The sequence below is a fragment of the Oryx dammah genome, unplaced genomic scaffold, assembly GCF_014754425.2.
Source record: "Oryx dammah isolate SB20612 unplaced genomic scaffold, SCBI_Odam_1.1 HiC_scaffold_28, whole genome shotgun sequence".
Lineage (NCBI taxonomy): Eukaryota > Metazoa > Chordata > Mammalia > Artiodactyla > Bovidae > Oryx > Oryx dammah.
In genome coordinates, this window is record NW_024070212.1 from 108,692,916 (window position 1) to 108,709,967 (window position 17,052).

Below are 17,052 nucleotides of genomic sequence, written 5' to 3' on the forward strand. Positions count from 1 at the left end.
TTTCTTTGGAAGGAATGATGCTAAAGCTGAAGCTCCAGTACTTTGGCCACCTGATGCGAAGAGTTGACTCATTGGAAAAGACTTTGATGCTGGGAGGGATTGGGGGCAGGAGGAGAAGGGGACGACCCAGGATGAGATGGCTGGATGGCATCACGGACTCAATGGACGTGAGTCTGAGTGAACTCCGGGAGATGGTGATGAACAGGGAGGCCTGGTGTGCTGAGATTCATGGGGTCGCAAAGAGTTGGACAAGAGTGAGCGACTGAACTGAACTGAACTGAACTGAAGATCATGGCATCCGGTCCCATCACTCCATGGCAAATAGATGGGGAAACAGTGGAAACAGTGGCAGACTTTATTTTGGAGGGCTCCAAAATCACTGCAGATGGTGACCGCAGCCATGAAATTAAAAGATGCTTGCTCCTTGGAAGGGAAGTTATGACCAACCTAGACAGTTTATTAAAAAGCAGAGATATTACTTTACCAACAAAGGTCCGTCTAGTCAAAGCTATGGTTTTTCTAGTAGTTATGCGTGGATGTGAGAGCTGGATCATAAAGAAAGCTGAGCGCCAAAGAATTGATGCTTTTGAACTGTGGTGTTGGAGTAGACTCTTGAGAGTCCCTTGGACTGTAAGGAGATCCAACCAATCCATCCTTAAGGAGGTCAGTCCTGAATATTCATTGGAAGGAGTGATGCTGAAGGTGAAACTGCAAAACTTTGGCCACTTGATGTGAAGAACTGACTCACTGGAAAAGACCCTGATACTGGGAAAGATTGAAGGCAGGAGAAGGGGACGACAGAGGATGAGATGGTTTGGATGGCATCACCGACTCAACGGACATCAGTTTGAGTAAGCTTCGGGAGTTGGTGATGACAGGAAGGCCTGGCGTGCTGCAGTCCATGGGGTCTCAAAGAGTTGGACATGACGGAGCGACTGAACTGAACCCTCAGGAGAGAAGGCCAGGAGACTTGAGAGTCACCTTGTGATGGTGGTGTGTGCTGGGGACTCTGGATGGTGAATAGTAACTCAACACACGTTGGATGGATGGAAAGTGTGAATGGCACTGGTCGGGTCAGCTCTCAGGCCCAAGGTGGGATGCCCAGGGCTGGAATATTCCCTCATCTGTGGTCCTGGCCCACAGCCTGGAGAAGCGGGGCCAGGACTGGAGGCTCAGTCCATGCTGGGATAACTGGTGGTATTCTCTGGTTGCTCTGACCTCCAAGCCACCCTTAACCAGGCCCTTGAAGGTGCTGGAATGCAAGGCAGTAAATAGGTGGAGATCACCCCTCCCTGGGACCTTTGCAACCATCCACTCCAAGCTGGGATTGACACAGGAGATGGCCTGGGTGGCAGGCAGACTTTCCTAAGCATGGGTGTGCTTGGATATCGACTGGATATGTTAGCAATGAACTAATGTATTACTGACACTGTGTCCTTTTATCTCTACAACAATCCTAGGAGTGGACTATTCTGAGACCAGGCTGAATATGTTCCTTTTGCCCCTCAGATCTGCTCTGTGCCCTGGGAGACTGAGTTGTACTGCCTCAGTAGGCTTCCTTGGCCTTGTTTCTGGTTGTGTTGGGTCGGTGGGAGCCACTGGTTGGGTGAGCAGGAGATGGGAGAGTGAAGCAGTGGTATTTGATTGCTGCGCTTCGGTGCATGCTTGCAGCTCCTGCGTAGCAACCCCATCCATTGCTACCCTGGTACTAGCCCCAGAGTACCCTTTGCGGGTTTCCTTAATCATGCCCATACCTTTGGGGCTTCCCAGGTGGCGCTAGTGGCAAAGAATCCGCCTGCCAATGCAGAGACACAGGAGACGTGGGTTCGATCCCTGGGTCGGGAAGATCCCCTGGAGGAGGGCATGCCAATCCACTCCAGTATTCTCGCCTGGAGAGTCCCATGGACAGAGGCACCTGGCGGGCTATAGTCCATATGGTCACAAAGAGTCAGATATGACTGAACCCACTCACACACACACACACACACACACACACACACACACGGCCCATACCTGGAGAATCCCATGGACAGAGGCACCTGGCAGGCTATAGTCCATAGGGTCACAAAGAGTCAGATACGACTGAACAACTAACACTCACACACACACACACACACACACACACACGGCCCATACCTTAAAAAACAGTCCCTCAAGGAAAACTCTTTGCAGTTCCTTGGTTTGAATGTGCCGTCTTATCTCTTTGAGACCCTGACTAATTCCCATTGTATTGATGACAAGACTGAGGTTCTGAAAGCCTGCTCAAGGTACAGTGTGGTGAAGCTATCGTCCTGAAGTGGTTAAGCTATGATTCAATCTGGGAGGTGGGTGTCAGCCCAGCCCTGGGCCCTTTAAACTTGGCTGGCTTATCCACCCGGGTCACGGCCACACAGGAGAGCAAAGGTGAACCCCAGCCTGTTCTGTCGACTCAGTGACCGGTCCCTTTCCCTGCCTGCATTAGCTCTTGGCTCCCTGCCTCCTGGATTTCTGGCTCCTGGCCTTGGCTTTGATAGTTACTAAATGTTCCTCTGGTTAGTATAACCTTGCACCCCCTTTTGCTTTCCATCCTGACCTGGCTTGGGTGTTGGGTGTTCCTTAAATTTCAGGTCAGCACATGGTGTTGGGAGCCGGGCTGGGAACCACCTGGGCTTGGTTAATGCAGGGCACGAGAGTCTCCCTCAGACTCTGAGCTCCTTGGGCTCAGATCCTACTCCCCAGCACAGTCCTTGTGTCTGCCGGGAAGCCTGGGATGGAGAAAATGCTCAGGGCAATGGAAGGAGCTGGACAGTACTTGGGTGAGGCTGGGCTGCATGTTGTTGGAGAAGCCTGTAGTGAGCACACACAGGAGTGAAAAGTATGAGTAACAGGGATTTTGTGTACATAGGGTGGGGCACCAGTCGTGGATGGCAATGGTCAGGTTACAAAGGAGGAGGGCGGTGTGGTTTGTCTTTACAACCAGAGGGCTGTGATTGTGTGTGCTCAGGGCAGAGTCTGGTTGTAAAGTAGCGGTCCTGTTGTAGAGGGGGCACAGCGCCCTCTTGTGACCACATATGCAATCACAGCATATATATCTGTACAATAGCACCTGGGTCAGCCCAGCCCAGGCCTGGAGCTCTGTCCTCTTCTGCATGCTACCTTCTCTGCCCTCAGGGTCTTGTGGGTGGGCTGGGTTTAGTTGGACTTCCCTGGTGGCTCAGAGGTTAAAATGTCTGCCTGGAATGCAGGAGACCTGGGTTCGATCCCTGGGTCGGGACTATCCCCTGGAGAAGGAAATGGCAACCCACTCCAGTACTCTTGACTGGAGAATCCCATAGAGGGAGGAGCCTGGTAGGCTACAGTCCATGGGGTCGCCAAGAGTCAGACACGACTGAGAGACTTCACTTTCATTCAGGGTGTGTTGAGCTTGCTGTGCCTGGGGTCATGCAAACAGAGCTGCTTGGTGGCATTTGGTGGAAGATTTGGGCTGGCGATATGATGTGGGAAAGTGTTAGCTGCTCAGTCATGTCCGACTCTTTGCCACGCATGGACTGTAGCCTGCTAGGCTCCTCTGTCCATGGAATTTTCCAGGCAAGAATATTAGAGTGGGTTGCCATTTCCTTTTCCAGGGGATCTTCCTGACCCAGGTCTTCCAGACCAAACCCTGGTCTCCCACATTGCAGGCAGGTTCTTTACTGTCTGAGCCACCAGGGAAGTGGGTGGGAGCATGGGAGAAAAGAGGAGAGCCGACCTGTATAAAACGCTTTATTGATTTCAATGAAAATGCCTTGGGGATGTTCCTATCAGTACATCCATCTCAAGTCCCTGAAAGGCTGGCACCAGACTGAGCACAGTGTGGAAGGAAGATGGGAGCAAGCTGCCTGAGGCTGGAGGAATGACTGGGGGCGTGGGGGATTCCTGGAGGGCAGTGGTGACTCAGAGGCTCTCTGGGTGTCTGTCACCAGAGCCTCCTTCTCTTCCCAGGCTCTCCAGGCCTCCACCGCTGGGCGGACACTTCCTTTCCACCCCAGGAATCTGGGTGCCGCTCCAGAAGGAAGATGCCCTTTGGCCGGGTGCATCCAACCCAAGGCAAGCATTTTTTTTATGGCCTCTGGGCATCTGCACTTGCTTCCCCCTGCTAAGAAGCTCATCTTACCTCCCTTAAACATTCCTCCCTCAGGGAAGCCTCTCCCCATCACTCCTTCCTGGGTTAGGGGAAGCCCTGCCAAGTGTCACCTGGTAGGCAGCAGTTAACTGGCTTGTTTCAACATCTGTCTCCCAGGAGGGCTGTCACTAGCCCTGTGGTGTTACCTATACCATATAGACAGCACAGTGCCCAGCGTTCAAAAGGAAAAAAATCTGCTAATGAAATTGCATAGTGTAGTGAATTCAGAGTGGCGGCATGCCGCACCCGTAGGACCCCTCCACCGGCACCATATGCCCCTGCTTCTGTCCCCATGGGCAGCCCCAGGACGGCCCCCAGCCCCGCGGTCAGATGGGGGTCATGGTGGGCGCCGAAGCACAGAGCTTGTCGTCGCGGGAGTCCGGGCTCAGGTCTCCGGCCTCCAGCAGCTTGTGGTGGCAGCGGCAGGTGGAGGCCCGGCTGGCGGAGGAGGCGTGGCCGCGGCCCCCGCGCGGGCTCTTCCTGGGAAGGCTTCGCACGACCCTGTGGAAGATGAGGTAGCAGATCTCACAGAAGGTGAGCACGATGCAGACGGCAGAGGCGCCCACCATGAAGTAGGTGAAGAGCTTCTTCTCGGTGGGCCGGGCGATGTAGCAGTCCACGGTGTTGGGGCAGGGCGCCACGTTGGCGCACTGCACCAGGCGGGGCATGCCGAAGCCGTACCAGAGCGTGTGCAGCACGTAGAGGAAGAGGAACTCGATGAGCAGCTTGAAGACGAGGCTCAGCAGGTAGGTCCACCAGAGGCCGCCGTGCTTCTTGCCCGTGTCGTCGTAGAGCTTGGTGCACTGGTCGCCGTGCTTCTGCCGGTGCCGCCGCTCGCGCTCCTCGCGGTAGGCCACGTGCAGGATGACCAGCAGCGACGGGCACGTGACGAAGATGAGCTGCAGGGCCCAGAGGCGGATGTTGGAGATGGGGAAGAACTCGTCGTAGCAGACGTTGGTGCAGCCCGGCTGCTTGGTGTTGCAGTCAAAGTCCTTCTGCTCGTCCCCCCACACGCGCTCCGCGGCCACCACGTAGACCAGCACGCGGAAGACGAACACCACGGACAGCCAGATGCGCCCGAAGGCTGTGGAGTACTTGTTGACTCCGCTCAGCAGGGCCTGGAGCGTCTTCCAGTCCATGGTGCCTGGGGCGGGGCGCCAGGGCCGTGCCCACCTGGCAGAATAGGAAAATCCCAATGTGAACCAATAGGCCCCAGAGAACTTCTCCCTGGAGGAGGGCATGGCAAGCCCCGCCAGTGTTCTTGCCTGGAGAATCCCCGTGGACAGAGGAGCCTGGCAGGCTACAGTATAAAGGGCCGCAGAGTTGGACACGGCTGAAGCGACTTAGCACACACACATAGAGCTTTTACTGAGTGCCAGGTGCCATTCTAAGTTCTCTATGTGGATGGATTCGTTTGCTCATCCCAACGACTCTGAGACATCAGGACTATTCTTACTAAGCTACAGGGAGGCAACAGGCACAGACAGGTAAAGTAACCTGCCCAAAGTAACAGAGCTAGTATGCTGGCAGGAAGGGAATGCACACTTGCTGATAACGATAATTATTACTTATTGAATATTTACTATGAGGCCAGGCCAGAAGCTAAACACTTTATGTATGAAAGTGAAAGTGAAGTTGCTCAGTTGTATCGGACTCTTTGCAACCTCATGGACTGTGGCCCACCAGGCTCCTCAGACCATGGAGTTTTCCAGGCAAGAGTACTGGAGTGGGTTGCCATATCCTTCTCCAGGGGATCTTCCTGATCCAGGATTGAACCCAGGTCTCCAGCATTGCAGGCAGATGCTTTACTGTCTGAGCCACCAGGGAACTCATTTAATCCTTATAACGACCCTGTGAGGGAGGCACTATTATGCTTCTCATTGACAGATGAAGAAACCGATAATCAAATGAGAAAATGATCGCAAAGCACTCAGTACACAGTAAGTGCTCAGTAAATGCTGGCTACTCACTGTGATATGATATCTAGAGTGGTCAAGTCACTCATTTAAAACTAGAACTGAATTCAGAGCTGGGCTCTCTACCAGAACGTGTCTCTCCCCCTTCTCCGATGGATGTCTGCCCCAGACCAGGTTCTCAGAACTGACCTTGTTGATGCCACACTACCATTCTGTGAACCTGGGGTCATGAACCCCATTCTTCGGAGAGGATACTGGGGCTCAGAGAGGGGAAATTGACTTCCCCAAGGTCTCACAGCCAGTGGGTCGTGAAGTTAGGAGACCAATTCATGCTGAGGGGGTGCATGGAGAGGGTGATGGTGTGGTTCCTGGTGACATCAGCTCCAGGGAAAGTCCAGGGGCATCCGCCCAGGCTGTGCTGGAGCCTGAGGGAGCCCTAGCCACCCCCGCCATGCGGGAGGCCAGGGCTTTGTGGTGGGGAGCCGTGCTTTGTTTAGGTCCCTGGATCACACATTTTCCTCCCAGTCCTGGCATGACTCAGAGGGCGTGGATGGGTGGGTCTCCTGAGTGCACCTAGTATCTGCCTAGAGGGTATAGGAGCCTCTCCATGTGTCCATGAGGGCCTGTGAGCGCCTGGAGCTGCTGTGTGGCTGAGCGTGCACGAGGACTGCGGGACCATCCCTGTATCGCTGCTTCTCACCCCGCCACTGCCGCCACCCTGCTCCCAGCCACCATCACCCTTGCTGGTATTATTGCCACAGCCTCTTGGCTGGCCTAGAAGGCTTCTTGGGCTTCCCTTGTGGCTCAACTGGTAAAGAATCCGCCTGCACTGCGGGAGACCTGGGTTCGATCCTCGTGTTGGGAAGATGCCCTGGAGAAGGGAAAGGCTACCCACTCCAGTGTTGTGGCCTAGAGAATTCCATGGACTGTATAGTCCATAGGGTTGCAAAGAGTCGGACATAACTGAGGCACTTTCACTCACTTGGCTGGCCTAAGTGTCTGCTCCTATGCCCCCCGAGTTCATTAAGTTGAATCATGTCACTCCCTCATTTAAAACTTTCTGCTACGAACTTTCTGCTACGGCTTCCTGGGTGGCTCAGTGGTAAAGAAGCCGCCTGCCAATGCAGGGGGCAGGGGTTTGTGATCCCTGGTCCGGGAAGATCCAACATGCCGCAGAGCAACCAGGCCCATGTGCCACAACTATTGAGCTTGTGCTCTGGAGCCTGGGAAACGCAACTACTGAGTCCCAGAGCCACAGCTATTGCAGCCGGAGGGTCCTAGAGCCTATGCTCTGCAACAAAAGAAGCTACCACAATAAGACTGCGCACTGCAACAAGAGGAGCCCCTGGCTTGAGACGAAGACCCAGCAAAGCAAAAACAACAACAACGACAACAACAACAACAACAACAACTTTCTACTAGCTTCTTATTACACTTAGAATAAAACTCCGGATTCTACATCCTCACCCTCCTCTCCTACACTCTAATGAGTGCCTCTGGGGCTTTGTAATTATTCCTGTTGCCTGGAGTGCTCTTCCTTCAGAACCTTGCATGACTGGACCCTCGTCATCACGGAGGCCTCTGCTAAAACATCTTCTAATTAGAGGCTTCCCTAGATACCTGGAGGCCCTGCCTTCCCAGTCATTCTTCTCCTGTCCCCTTTATTTTCTTCCTAGAATTTAATTACCATTAGGAATTACAGTGAAAAAGTGAAGTCGCTTAGTTGTGTCCGACTCTTTGTGACCCCATGGACTGTAACCTATCAGGCTCCTCCAACCATGGGATTTTCCAGGCAAGAATACTGGAGTGGGTTGCCATTTCCTGCTCCAGGGGATCTTCCTGACCCAGGGAATTAGGAATTAAAGTATTTGTTTAATCCTCTACCTCTCTGAAGTTTCATGAATTTCTGTTTCACAAGGGCAATTATTGTCTATGCATTGGCAGTAGCATACAGTAAAACAGCATATAAAAGTGTCACTCCCCCCCACCCACCCCCACCCCGTTCCTTCCCAGACCTCTGGGGAGGGGGCAGTGGGACGTATATGGAGCCTGGAGCCACATCTGGATTTAAGCCTCAGCTCTACCCCTTCTTCTTGGGTGACTTCCCAGGTAATCTCTTTGACTTTCTTGCCTTATCTCCAAAGGGAGAAAATAATTCCTATTTTCTTGAGTTGTTATAAGGATCATAAAAGACCATTCCCTCCACAGCCTGCCACTCACCTGGTGGGAGTTCAAGAAGACTGCAGTGGAGGCTGGAACCCCGTCTGCCAGCCCGGGGAGGAGAGGGGCCCTGACAGGTGTTTCCACCTGAGCCATCCCAGACCGGCCCACCTGGGGGCTGTCCCTCCTTGGCCCGCACCTTCCACCCTCCAGTCCTGTCTGCCCAGTCCTGCCTGACACGCCCTAGGAACGCGACTCACCGGCAAAGAATTTCCCTCCAAGCCGAGGCTGGGGACTGGTGGAGCCGGTTCCGGTCCCCACTGCCGTCCCCAACAGCAGCTCCCTGCGATCCGCTTTGCCCATGCCCCAGGACCTAGTCGAACCCAGCTTTCATTGCCCACTCCACAGTGCCCACCGGTCGGCCCCACTCCCCGGGGCCGAACCCCTCTCTCCCCACCCGCCACCCCCAGTTCCCGTCCGTTCCATTAAGTTTGCGCAACGTGGGAGGGGGTTGTCCAGGAACCTTCGGCAGCTGGACCCCCACCCCGCCCAGAACCGAGGGGGTGAGAAGGCAGCTGGGGAGTGGGGTGGGGGGAGGTCCCTTCATCTCTGCCCAAGCTCTCACCTCTCAGGCTCAGCCTGGCCGGAAGGCAGGAGCAAGCCCCAGCCCCGCCCAGGGTCACCCGGGGGCGCTCCGCGCGCGTGGTCGCAGGGTAGGGAGGCACCCCGAAGCTTACCCGCAGCGGCGCGGCCAGCGCGGGAGCCAGGACCCCGCGTCCTCAAGAGCCGAAGCCCCGGTGGGCAGGGAGGGAGCCGCGTCTCTGCAGTCGCGGGGAGGCGCGTGGCGGCAAGCACAGCCGGGGGCGGCTTTTGGGAGGGCGAGTCGGGGGAGGAGCTCGCTAGCCGCCCGCGGCGAGGGTCGGGTTCTCGTCCCGACGCGGTGCCTGGCTCCTCCGGCGACCTTCGTCGGGGCTTGACGCTCGATCTTCTGAGCCTCGGTTTCTTCTTCGTGTGCGAAACCGGGCCATCGGTGGCCCTGGGCAGGGCTGTGTGGCAAAGGCTCCAATGAGATTCGGGGCGTGAAGCGCTCCACACTGTTAAGTGCCAAGTGGTCCCCGGGCCGACTGCAATCGGGACTCGCCCACGTGTGTTACCACGGCGACTGCGTCCGCGCCCTGCGGGTCACTGTCCCCGCCTGGTCCTTGGCCTCGACCCTGCGTGGGCAGCTGCCCTCCTCGAACACGTGCGTGGCTCAGGCTCCAAGTCCTGGAGTGGGGGCAGGGGCACTGGAGAACCGGGGGGCAGGCAGGACCCCTGTGCCCGCAGCAGGAAGAGGCACTCTGCTGTGGAAAGGAGATGGAGCGGGGTGGAGCCTCTGTCCAGGGGTGAGGTGGGGATGGGGGGAGGTTGTTACCTGGAGTTATTGCAAGGGGGCAGATCCTGTTTGTGTGTGCGGGGGTGAGGGGGGATGGGGGCGGGGATGGTTAAGCGGGAGGTGAGGGCGCCTCGCCTGTGCTTTAGACCCCCTGAGGAGGGGGCGGGGCCTGCGGGTTGGACTGGGCTGAGATGGGCTGGGCTCTGAAGACAAGGCCGCTTTGTCTTCTTGACTTATGTGTCATGACTAGGAACCTATGGGAGTCCCTGGGCCTCAGCCTTGTCGGGGAACCTCCAGGGTTTCCGGCCTCCTGAGGAATCTGGATCTTAGTCACCAAAGGGCCCAAGGACTCCCTGTCTGAGATGATGTTGCTAGCAGGAGGGTGACTATGGCTTCTCCCTAAGACGGAACTGGCTTAGGCCTGTGGCCCTGGTATAATTAACAGCACCCCCTCTTACTCTCAAAAGTACCCCCAAACTTGGGAAGATCGATTACACCATCACCCTACTTACTACTCCTTGTAGAAAACGATCACTGCCTTGGGGCTCAGAGACATCTTTGGTCCAAGCACTATTGCTCAGGCTTTACTTCATCCTCATGCTGCCAGATGAAGGTACAATCCTTCCCACTGTTATGAAAGAGAAAATTGAGGCACAGAGAGGCTAGGTGATTTGTCCAGGGTCACAGAGACAAGAAGGAGCAGAGTCAGCTCCGGAGGCTGCAGCCGTGTTGAGTTTCTGGGTTGGGCAAAACCACAGGGCTGAGGCCATCAGAGGCCACTCTGAGAATTATTGCCGAGGCTGAACAGCACCCTGCCACCTCTGGCGCTGCGTTTCAGAGCAAGCCTCGTTCTCCACTTCCTCACGTCCTAGTCCCTCTTCAATCCTTTTGAACAATGTTCCCTCCCAACTGTGTAACTAAAGACAGCCCTGTCAACACGGATTCCCAGGTGCTAAAGCCTGCAGTAGTGTCTCTGTCCTCCTCCTGTATCTTCAGAAGTACCTGAACCAGCTGACCGCTCCTTTCCTCTCAAAACACTTTCTTCCCTTAGCTTCCTTGACTCCTAGTTTCCTTGTACCTTCTCATCCTGGGTTCAGCCTCTCCTCTTCTGGGAGAATTCATCCCATCCCAGGCTTGCAGTACTATCTGCTGGCTGCTGAGTTCCACGTTTCTAGTGCCAGTCTTGACGTCTCCCTGGACCCCAGACTATGTACCAGGGCTGCCCACCTGACCAGTTCTAGTTATTGTTTTTTCTTTCCTGAGATTCACTGTATATTCCACTTGATAGATTTTTTTTTCTTCATTTACCCTATGGAGGTATGCTGGGTACAGAGTTTTGCACTTGGCTATTTTCATGTAACAAATTATAGGACATTTCCTCTGTCAGTAGGTATAGAGCTATCAGATCAAAAAATATTTGAAGAGTATTTCATTTCACCCTATCGTGTATGTACAGCTGTTTCTTAAAAAAAAATACAACCGAATAGCATATGTGTTATATTTAATCACTACTGTATTGATGAAAATTAAGGATGTTTTCAATCTTGTATTTCTTTCTGTTATAAACATCGTTGCAATAAGTACAGTTAGACAAGCATCACTGAACACATTTAAAAAATTGTGTCTATAGGATATTCTTAGAAGTGGAATTTTGGAGTTCAAGTATGCTATTTAAAAAATTTTTAAAGTATTTATTGAATTTGTTACAATATTGCTTCTGTATTATGTTTTGTGTTTTTGGCTGCTGGCAAGGCATGTGGGATCATAGCTCCCTGACCAGGGGTTGAACATGTAACCCCTGCGCTAGAAGGCAGAATCTTAACCCCTGGACCATCAGGAAAGCCCCTCATTTAAAATTTTGACAGATGTTGCCAAATCTCCTTCATAGATGTGTCAGTTTATGCTACCATCAGATGTAAGAGATGCTTGTTTCCTCATATTATTATCAAAATAGAGCATTAGCAAACTTTATGATCTTTGCTAGTAGTATCTCATTATATTTTTATTTTGCATTTCCCTTATTATGAGTGAGAATGAGCATCTTTTCATACACTTAAGGGCCACTTGTATTCCTTTTTCTGTGAACTCTCTTTTGCTTTTGCCCATTTTTCTGTTGGGTGGTTGTGTTTTTAAAATTATTGATTTCCTGGTTGCTCTTTACATATTAAAGAAATATACCGTCTGTCTATAATGCAAATAACAAGGATTTCACCCACCCCTCTAAGTGTGACACTTGTATTTTGTCTTTGTATATGGGGTTTTTGTCATGCAGAATTAAACTTTTTTTTTATTGTGGTCAAGTCGGGTCAATCTTGTCTTTTATGGCCTCTGGATTTGGTTATAATTAGACATGCCTTCCCCATTCTGAGAATTGAAAAAAGTTCTTCTCCCATGGTTTCTTCCAGCTAAAGTAGTGTTTTAATGCTGTATATCAGATCGTATTACTCCCCTATTAAAATCTTAGAGAGACGTACCATTATGTTTATGCTGCCACCCACTCTCCTGACATGGCCCTCAAAACCGCAGGTGGCCTAGCCCCGCCTCACCTGCCGTCACATGTTCGCTGGGTCGCCGCTGCCCAGGCACACTGGCCTACTTTCGCTCTACAAGCAGCCGTGTTAGTCTGCCCTTCCGGCCTTTAAATGCTGCTCCTTCTGCCTGGACTGCTCTTCAGTGGGCAGCTTCCTCCTCCTTATTCAGGTCTCAGCTTCTCACAGGGGTCTTCCCTGGTCAGCCCGTCTGAACCCACTTCCTCAGCACTCGCTCTTCAGAACATCCCTTGGGATTATTTCCAGGAGAGCAGGGCACTCCCTGGCTGTCGACGTCAGTTCCTATTTGTGAAGTAAAAGGTTGTGTGTGAGGACTGTCGGTTACTCGGGGGGGTGGGGTAGCTGTGTGTCAAGGGGGCAGCTTGGAGTACAGCTGTGTAGGTTTGGGGTGTGTGTGTGGCTGTGACTGTGTGGAGGTGACTGGTAGGGTTTTGTGAGGTTGTGTGCATGTGTGGCTGTATGTGTGGTGGGGTTATTCTGGCCCGGTGACCAGGTGATTTGACTGCCCAGGTCCTATCACTCTGACCTTGCCAGATGCCCTTGCTGTTTCTGGAGTGAGCTGGAAGGGTCCCCATTCCAGAAGGAGGACCTCCAGGCCGTGCTGTCCACGCCAAGCTTCTGCTTCCTGCACAGGGGAGTGTGTGCAAGGCCATCTAGGCCATCCTCCTGCCTCAGGGCGGGGCTGTGTTGCACCCGGGCTTGGCAGCTGCCCCTGCCACCACCATTCCCCTGCGGGCTTGCACCTGCTCTCCAGGGGTGGCAGGCCGGAAGCCTTCCACTGTGGTCTTCCCGCTCAGGCTGGGCCCAGCTGCTGATGCCCCCTGAGTCTGCAGCTCTGCCGGGGCCCTGAGCGGGGGCTTCTCTCTCCTGCTGGGGTTTTCCTGTGTTTGTGGGCAGCCCTGAAGGCCCTCTCCACCCTTGGGCACAGAGATGGGGCAGACGGAACCCTCTGGAAAGCAGGTTGGCTGTGGGTAGAAAAGGGCTAGTCCCAGAGCTGGGCTCGAATGCTACTTTCCTTTCAGGACTTCCTGAGTGACCTGGGACTTCTACTGCTCAACTTGATCCTCAAACAGAGGTAATCCGGGGCTTCTCTGAGTTGGGGAAGGGTGCCCTGGGATCCTGTCCCTTCTCACCCACCCCAGGGCCTCTCACCACGCCCTCTTTCTTCTCTAGTCATCACCCTTTTGTTCCTTACCCAGTCTCTCCCATGACAATAAGCATCCTGGTATTTCTACATCCTAACAAACAAAACTCCCTTGACCACATATCTTCCACCCTCAGCCTCATTTCCCACCCCCCCCACCTTTTTTTTAATAGCAAAACTTCTCAGATGGGTTGTCTTAATGCCTCATCAACTTTTATTCTCTCTCTGGAACTCTAATCAGGCTTTTGCTCCACATTATTCCAGCCAATGTTTCCATAGCTCAACCCCACAGTCAAGTTTCAGCGTGTATCTTTCCTTGTACTCCCAGGAGCGTTTGATGGCCAGAACATCAGTCTCCTGACTTTTCTCCTTCCTTTCTGGTCTTTCTTTCTAGGTCTCCTTTGCTGGTCCCACCCTCTCCCCACCCTTGATCTCCCTGACTTCTAAATATCGGCGTGCTTATTCCTAGGACTCCTTCTCTGTCCTTTCTCACTCCCTTGGTAATGTCATCCCTCTCAGGGTTCAAAATATCAAAATTAGGCTGACAGCTCCTAAATACTTATCTCCAGCCCAGACCATTTCCCTGATTTCTAGATCAGCGTCTCCCCTTGGACGTCTAGCAGGTATTGCAAACTTATCACCTCCCAAATTCAGCTTCTTCTTAGTAGAACTGCCAGGTTTAGAAACAAAGCAAAAGCAAAGCAAAAACAAAAACCCAAACGCAGGCCACTCAGTTCAATTTGAATTTCAGATAGTCCATGAAACATACTTAAAGTAAAAAAAAATTAGGTGTTTATCTGAAACTGAAACTTCATTGGGTGTCCTGTATTCTATTTGGCAACCTGTTCCTTGGATTCCTCTCCAGCCTTCTCTACTCATGGGCTCTTGGAGTAAACAGCACTTTTACTCACTTACCTGTTCAGGCCTCAGATGGACTCACGGTGACTCATTTTTCTCAAACCGCACATTCAATGTTGGTGAATCTTTTTTTTTTCTTTCCCTCTTCTTTCCTTTATTTCTTTCTTTTCTTTTTTTTTTTTTTTTTTGAGTTTGGAGCCAATAAAGGTTTATTGCAAGGGCTGAGCAAGGAGAACAGGTGGCTCACGCTCAAAAAGCCCGAACTCTTGATGTCCGCGAATTATTTTGTTGTTACTTTCAGATTATTTTCAGAATCGAGAAATTTCTCACTGACTCCATTAGTGTTATTCTGTCAGCGTTAAAGCCATGAATTATTTCTTTCCTAAATTATTACAATAGTCTTACAGCTGGTCACTCTGTTTTATCCATTGCCCCATGTATCTACTGCTAACACAGCTAGTAATTTTTGTTCAAAATGGTCCACTGTCTTCTTGATCACTCAGAGTGACAGCCAAAGGCTTCAGGGTGCTTTTAGGACCCTATGTGAGCTGATCCTATTCAGGCCTCACTGGAACCTTCTGGCCTCATTCCCCACAACTCTTGGCTCTCCCCTGCCCTTCCTCATTGATTTCCTTGCTGTCCTGGGTGCACACTGGATCTTCCCTAGCCTCAGCACCTGTGAACTCACCCTTCCTTCTAGCTGACACACTTTTCCCACAAACCTCTGCCTGGCTTGCTCCCTTGCCTTCCCTGACCTCCACATTCACGTTGCAACCCACGCCCTCAGCCCTGCTCCTTCCTCTCCTGCTGTATTTTTCTCCTTAGCACTATAATCATGTAGCGTATTTTGTATTTTGCTTATTCTTCTTGTTAGTTGTCTCACTACAATCTACAGTCATTTTTGTCTTGTGTCCACTGGTGTGTTCCCAGTGCCTGAAACAGGGTCTGGCACTTTGTAGACCAAAGCACAATAAGCCCCAGTCCTGGGCCAGCATGCGGCCACTGTTTAATGAGCCCCTTCTAGCTTACGGTCCCAACCTCTGGCCCTCCGGAAGTCTCTGACCATGCACCCTCCTCCAGGAAGCTTTTACTGACCGAGCCTTGTCTGTCTCCCTCTCTTCTTGCCACGAGGCCCAAACCCTTGGTCCTCAAGGGTCAGGTGGGCCCTTTCTTGGGGGCCGGGTGAAGCCAGTTGGGGTGAGACATGTGCAATATGCCTGAAGTCAGCAGTCCCTGCAGGGTGAGAGCTTTGGGAACCTTGATCCTGGGCCAAGGAGGTGATGGGCATTGGGCGCCAGGGACTAGAGCCTAGGATGGGTCTGGGTTGCAGGGCTGTGGTTCCTGAACTCACTGTTCCTGCAAACTGAGGAGGACATGTGCTAGGTGCCTAGATGAGTGGCTGGCCGTTAGCCGAGCTGGGAGCAGGAGAGGAGCAGGGCAGGCGGGGAGGGGACAGCAGCAGTGACCTTGCGCCTGGAGTTTGCTAAATGGTATTTGTTTGTGACAGTATTCCAATGCATACCTTTTGATAGGGGCTGTTGGAACATTCTGATGTGGCCTGTAGAAACCCTTTGTTATGATGGAAGCCTGTAGAAGGCAGTTTCGCCTGCATCCCCTACTCCATCCATAAACCTCACTGAACTTGCAACACTTGGCCTGTTCTGGACCCTCAGGGCTGGGGTGTGCTCAGGACTGGTTGCTTCGACACAGCCAGGCTGTCCTCTACAGCCAAATGCCCTACCGGGTGGTCTGAGTTCCCCGGGGGACACATGCGCGTGGACCTCTGGAGGCAGCCGGATGCGTGGGCCTGGGCCTCGGGAAAGAGAAGAACACTGGGAATGCTCCTGGCTTGCTTGTGCAAATGCAAAAATGGTGCAGCCTCTGCCAAAAGCAGTGTGGTGTGTCCTCAAATAGTTAAGCATAGAATTACCACTTGATCCAGCAAGTCCCCACCCAGGTGTATACCTGAAAAATCTGGGAACAGAGACTCAGACAAATACCTGGCATGAATGTTCACAATAGCACTGTTCACAATGGCCAAGTGTTTGGAAACAAGCTGCGTGTCCATCAAAGGCAGAACAGATGGACAAAACGTGGTCCCCCATACAATAGAATATTGTTGCTGCTTCGTCACCGAGTCATGTCCAGCTCTTTGTGACCTAGTGGACTGTAGCATGCCAGGTTCCTGTGTCCGCCACTATTTCCTGGAGTTGGCTCAGATTCGTGTCTATTGAGTTGGTGATGCTGTCTAACCATCTCATCCTCTGCTGACCCCTTCTTCGTTTGCTTTCAATCTTTCCCAGCATCAGGGTCTTTTCCAGTGAGCTGGCTCTTCACATCAGGTGGCCAAAGTACTTGAGCTTCAGCTTCAGCAACAGACCTTCCAGTGAATACTCAGGGTTGATTTCCTTTAGGATTGACTGGTTTGATCTGGCAGTCTAAGGGACTCTCAAGAGTTTTCGCCAGCACCACAGTTCGAAAGCATCAATTCTTTGGCATTCAGCCTTCTCTGTAATCCAACTCTCACATCTGTACGTGACAGCCGTAAAATGGAATCAAGTTCTGAGACATGCTGCAACGTGGATGAATCTTGAAAACGCTATGCTAAGTGAAATACACCAGACACAGAGGACAAATATCACATGATTTCATTTATACGAAATACAAGATGAATTCATAGAGACAATAAGTTGTCAGCAGTTACTAGGGCTGGGTGGAGGGGAGCATAGGGGTTATTGTCTGATGGGTAAAGACTTTTTGCAGAGGTGATGGAAAAGTTCTGGAAATAGAAGTGATGGTTGTATACTTTCAACACTATTGAATTTTACACTTAAAGCTGATTAAAGTGGCAATGTCATGTTATATGTATTTTCTCACAATAAAAAAATGAAGGTAAAAGAAAAGGGGGA

The 17,052-nt window shown here is 52.2% G+C and overlaps 1 protein-coding gene across 1 annotated transcript; it reads right to left on the minus strand.

Annotated features, from left to right (window-relative positions):
* Window positions 1-3,728: 3,728 nt before the first annotated feature.
* On the minus strand, window positions 3,729-5,312 carry GJB3 (gap junction protein beta 3). Its single transcript, XM_040231759.1, has one exon. It carries the CDS (start codon window positions 5,278-5,280, stop codon window positions 4,468-4,470), a length of 813 nt encoding a protein of 270 aa, XP_040087693.1. The 5' UTR covers window positions 5,281-5,312; the 3' UTR covers window positions 3,729-4,467.
* Window positions 5,313-17,052: the final 11,740 nt, after the last annotated feature.

Excerpts from the sequence above, each read along its gene's own strand:
- GJB3 (XM_040231759.1), bottom strand. The coding sequence starts at position 5,280 with ATGGACTGGAAGACGCTCCAGGCCCTGCTGAGCGGAGTCAACAAGTAC.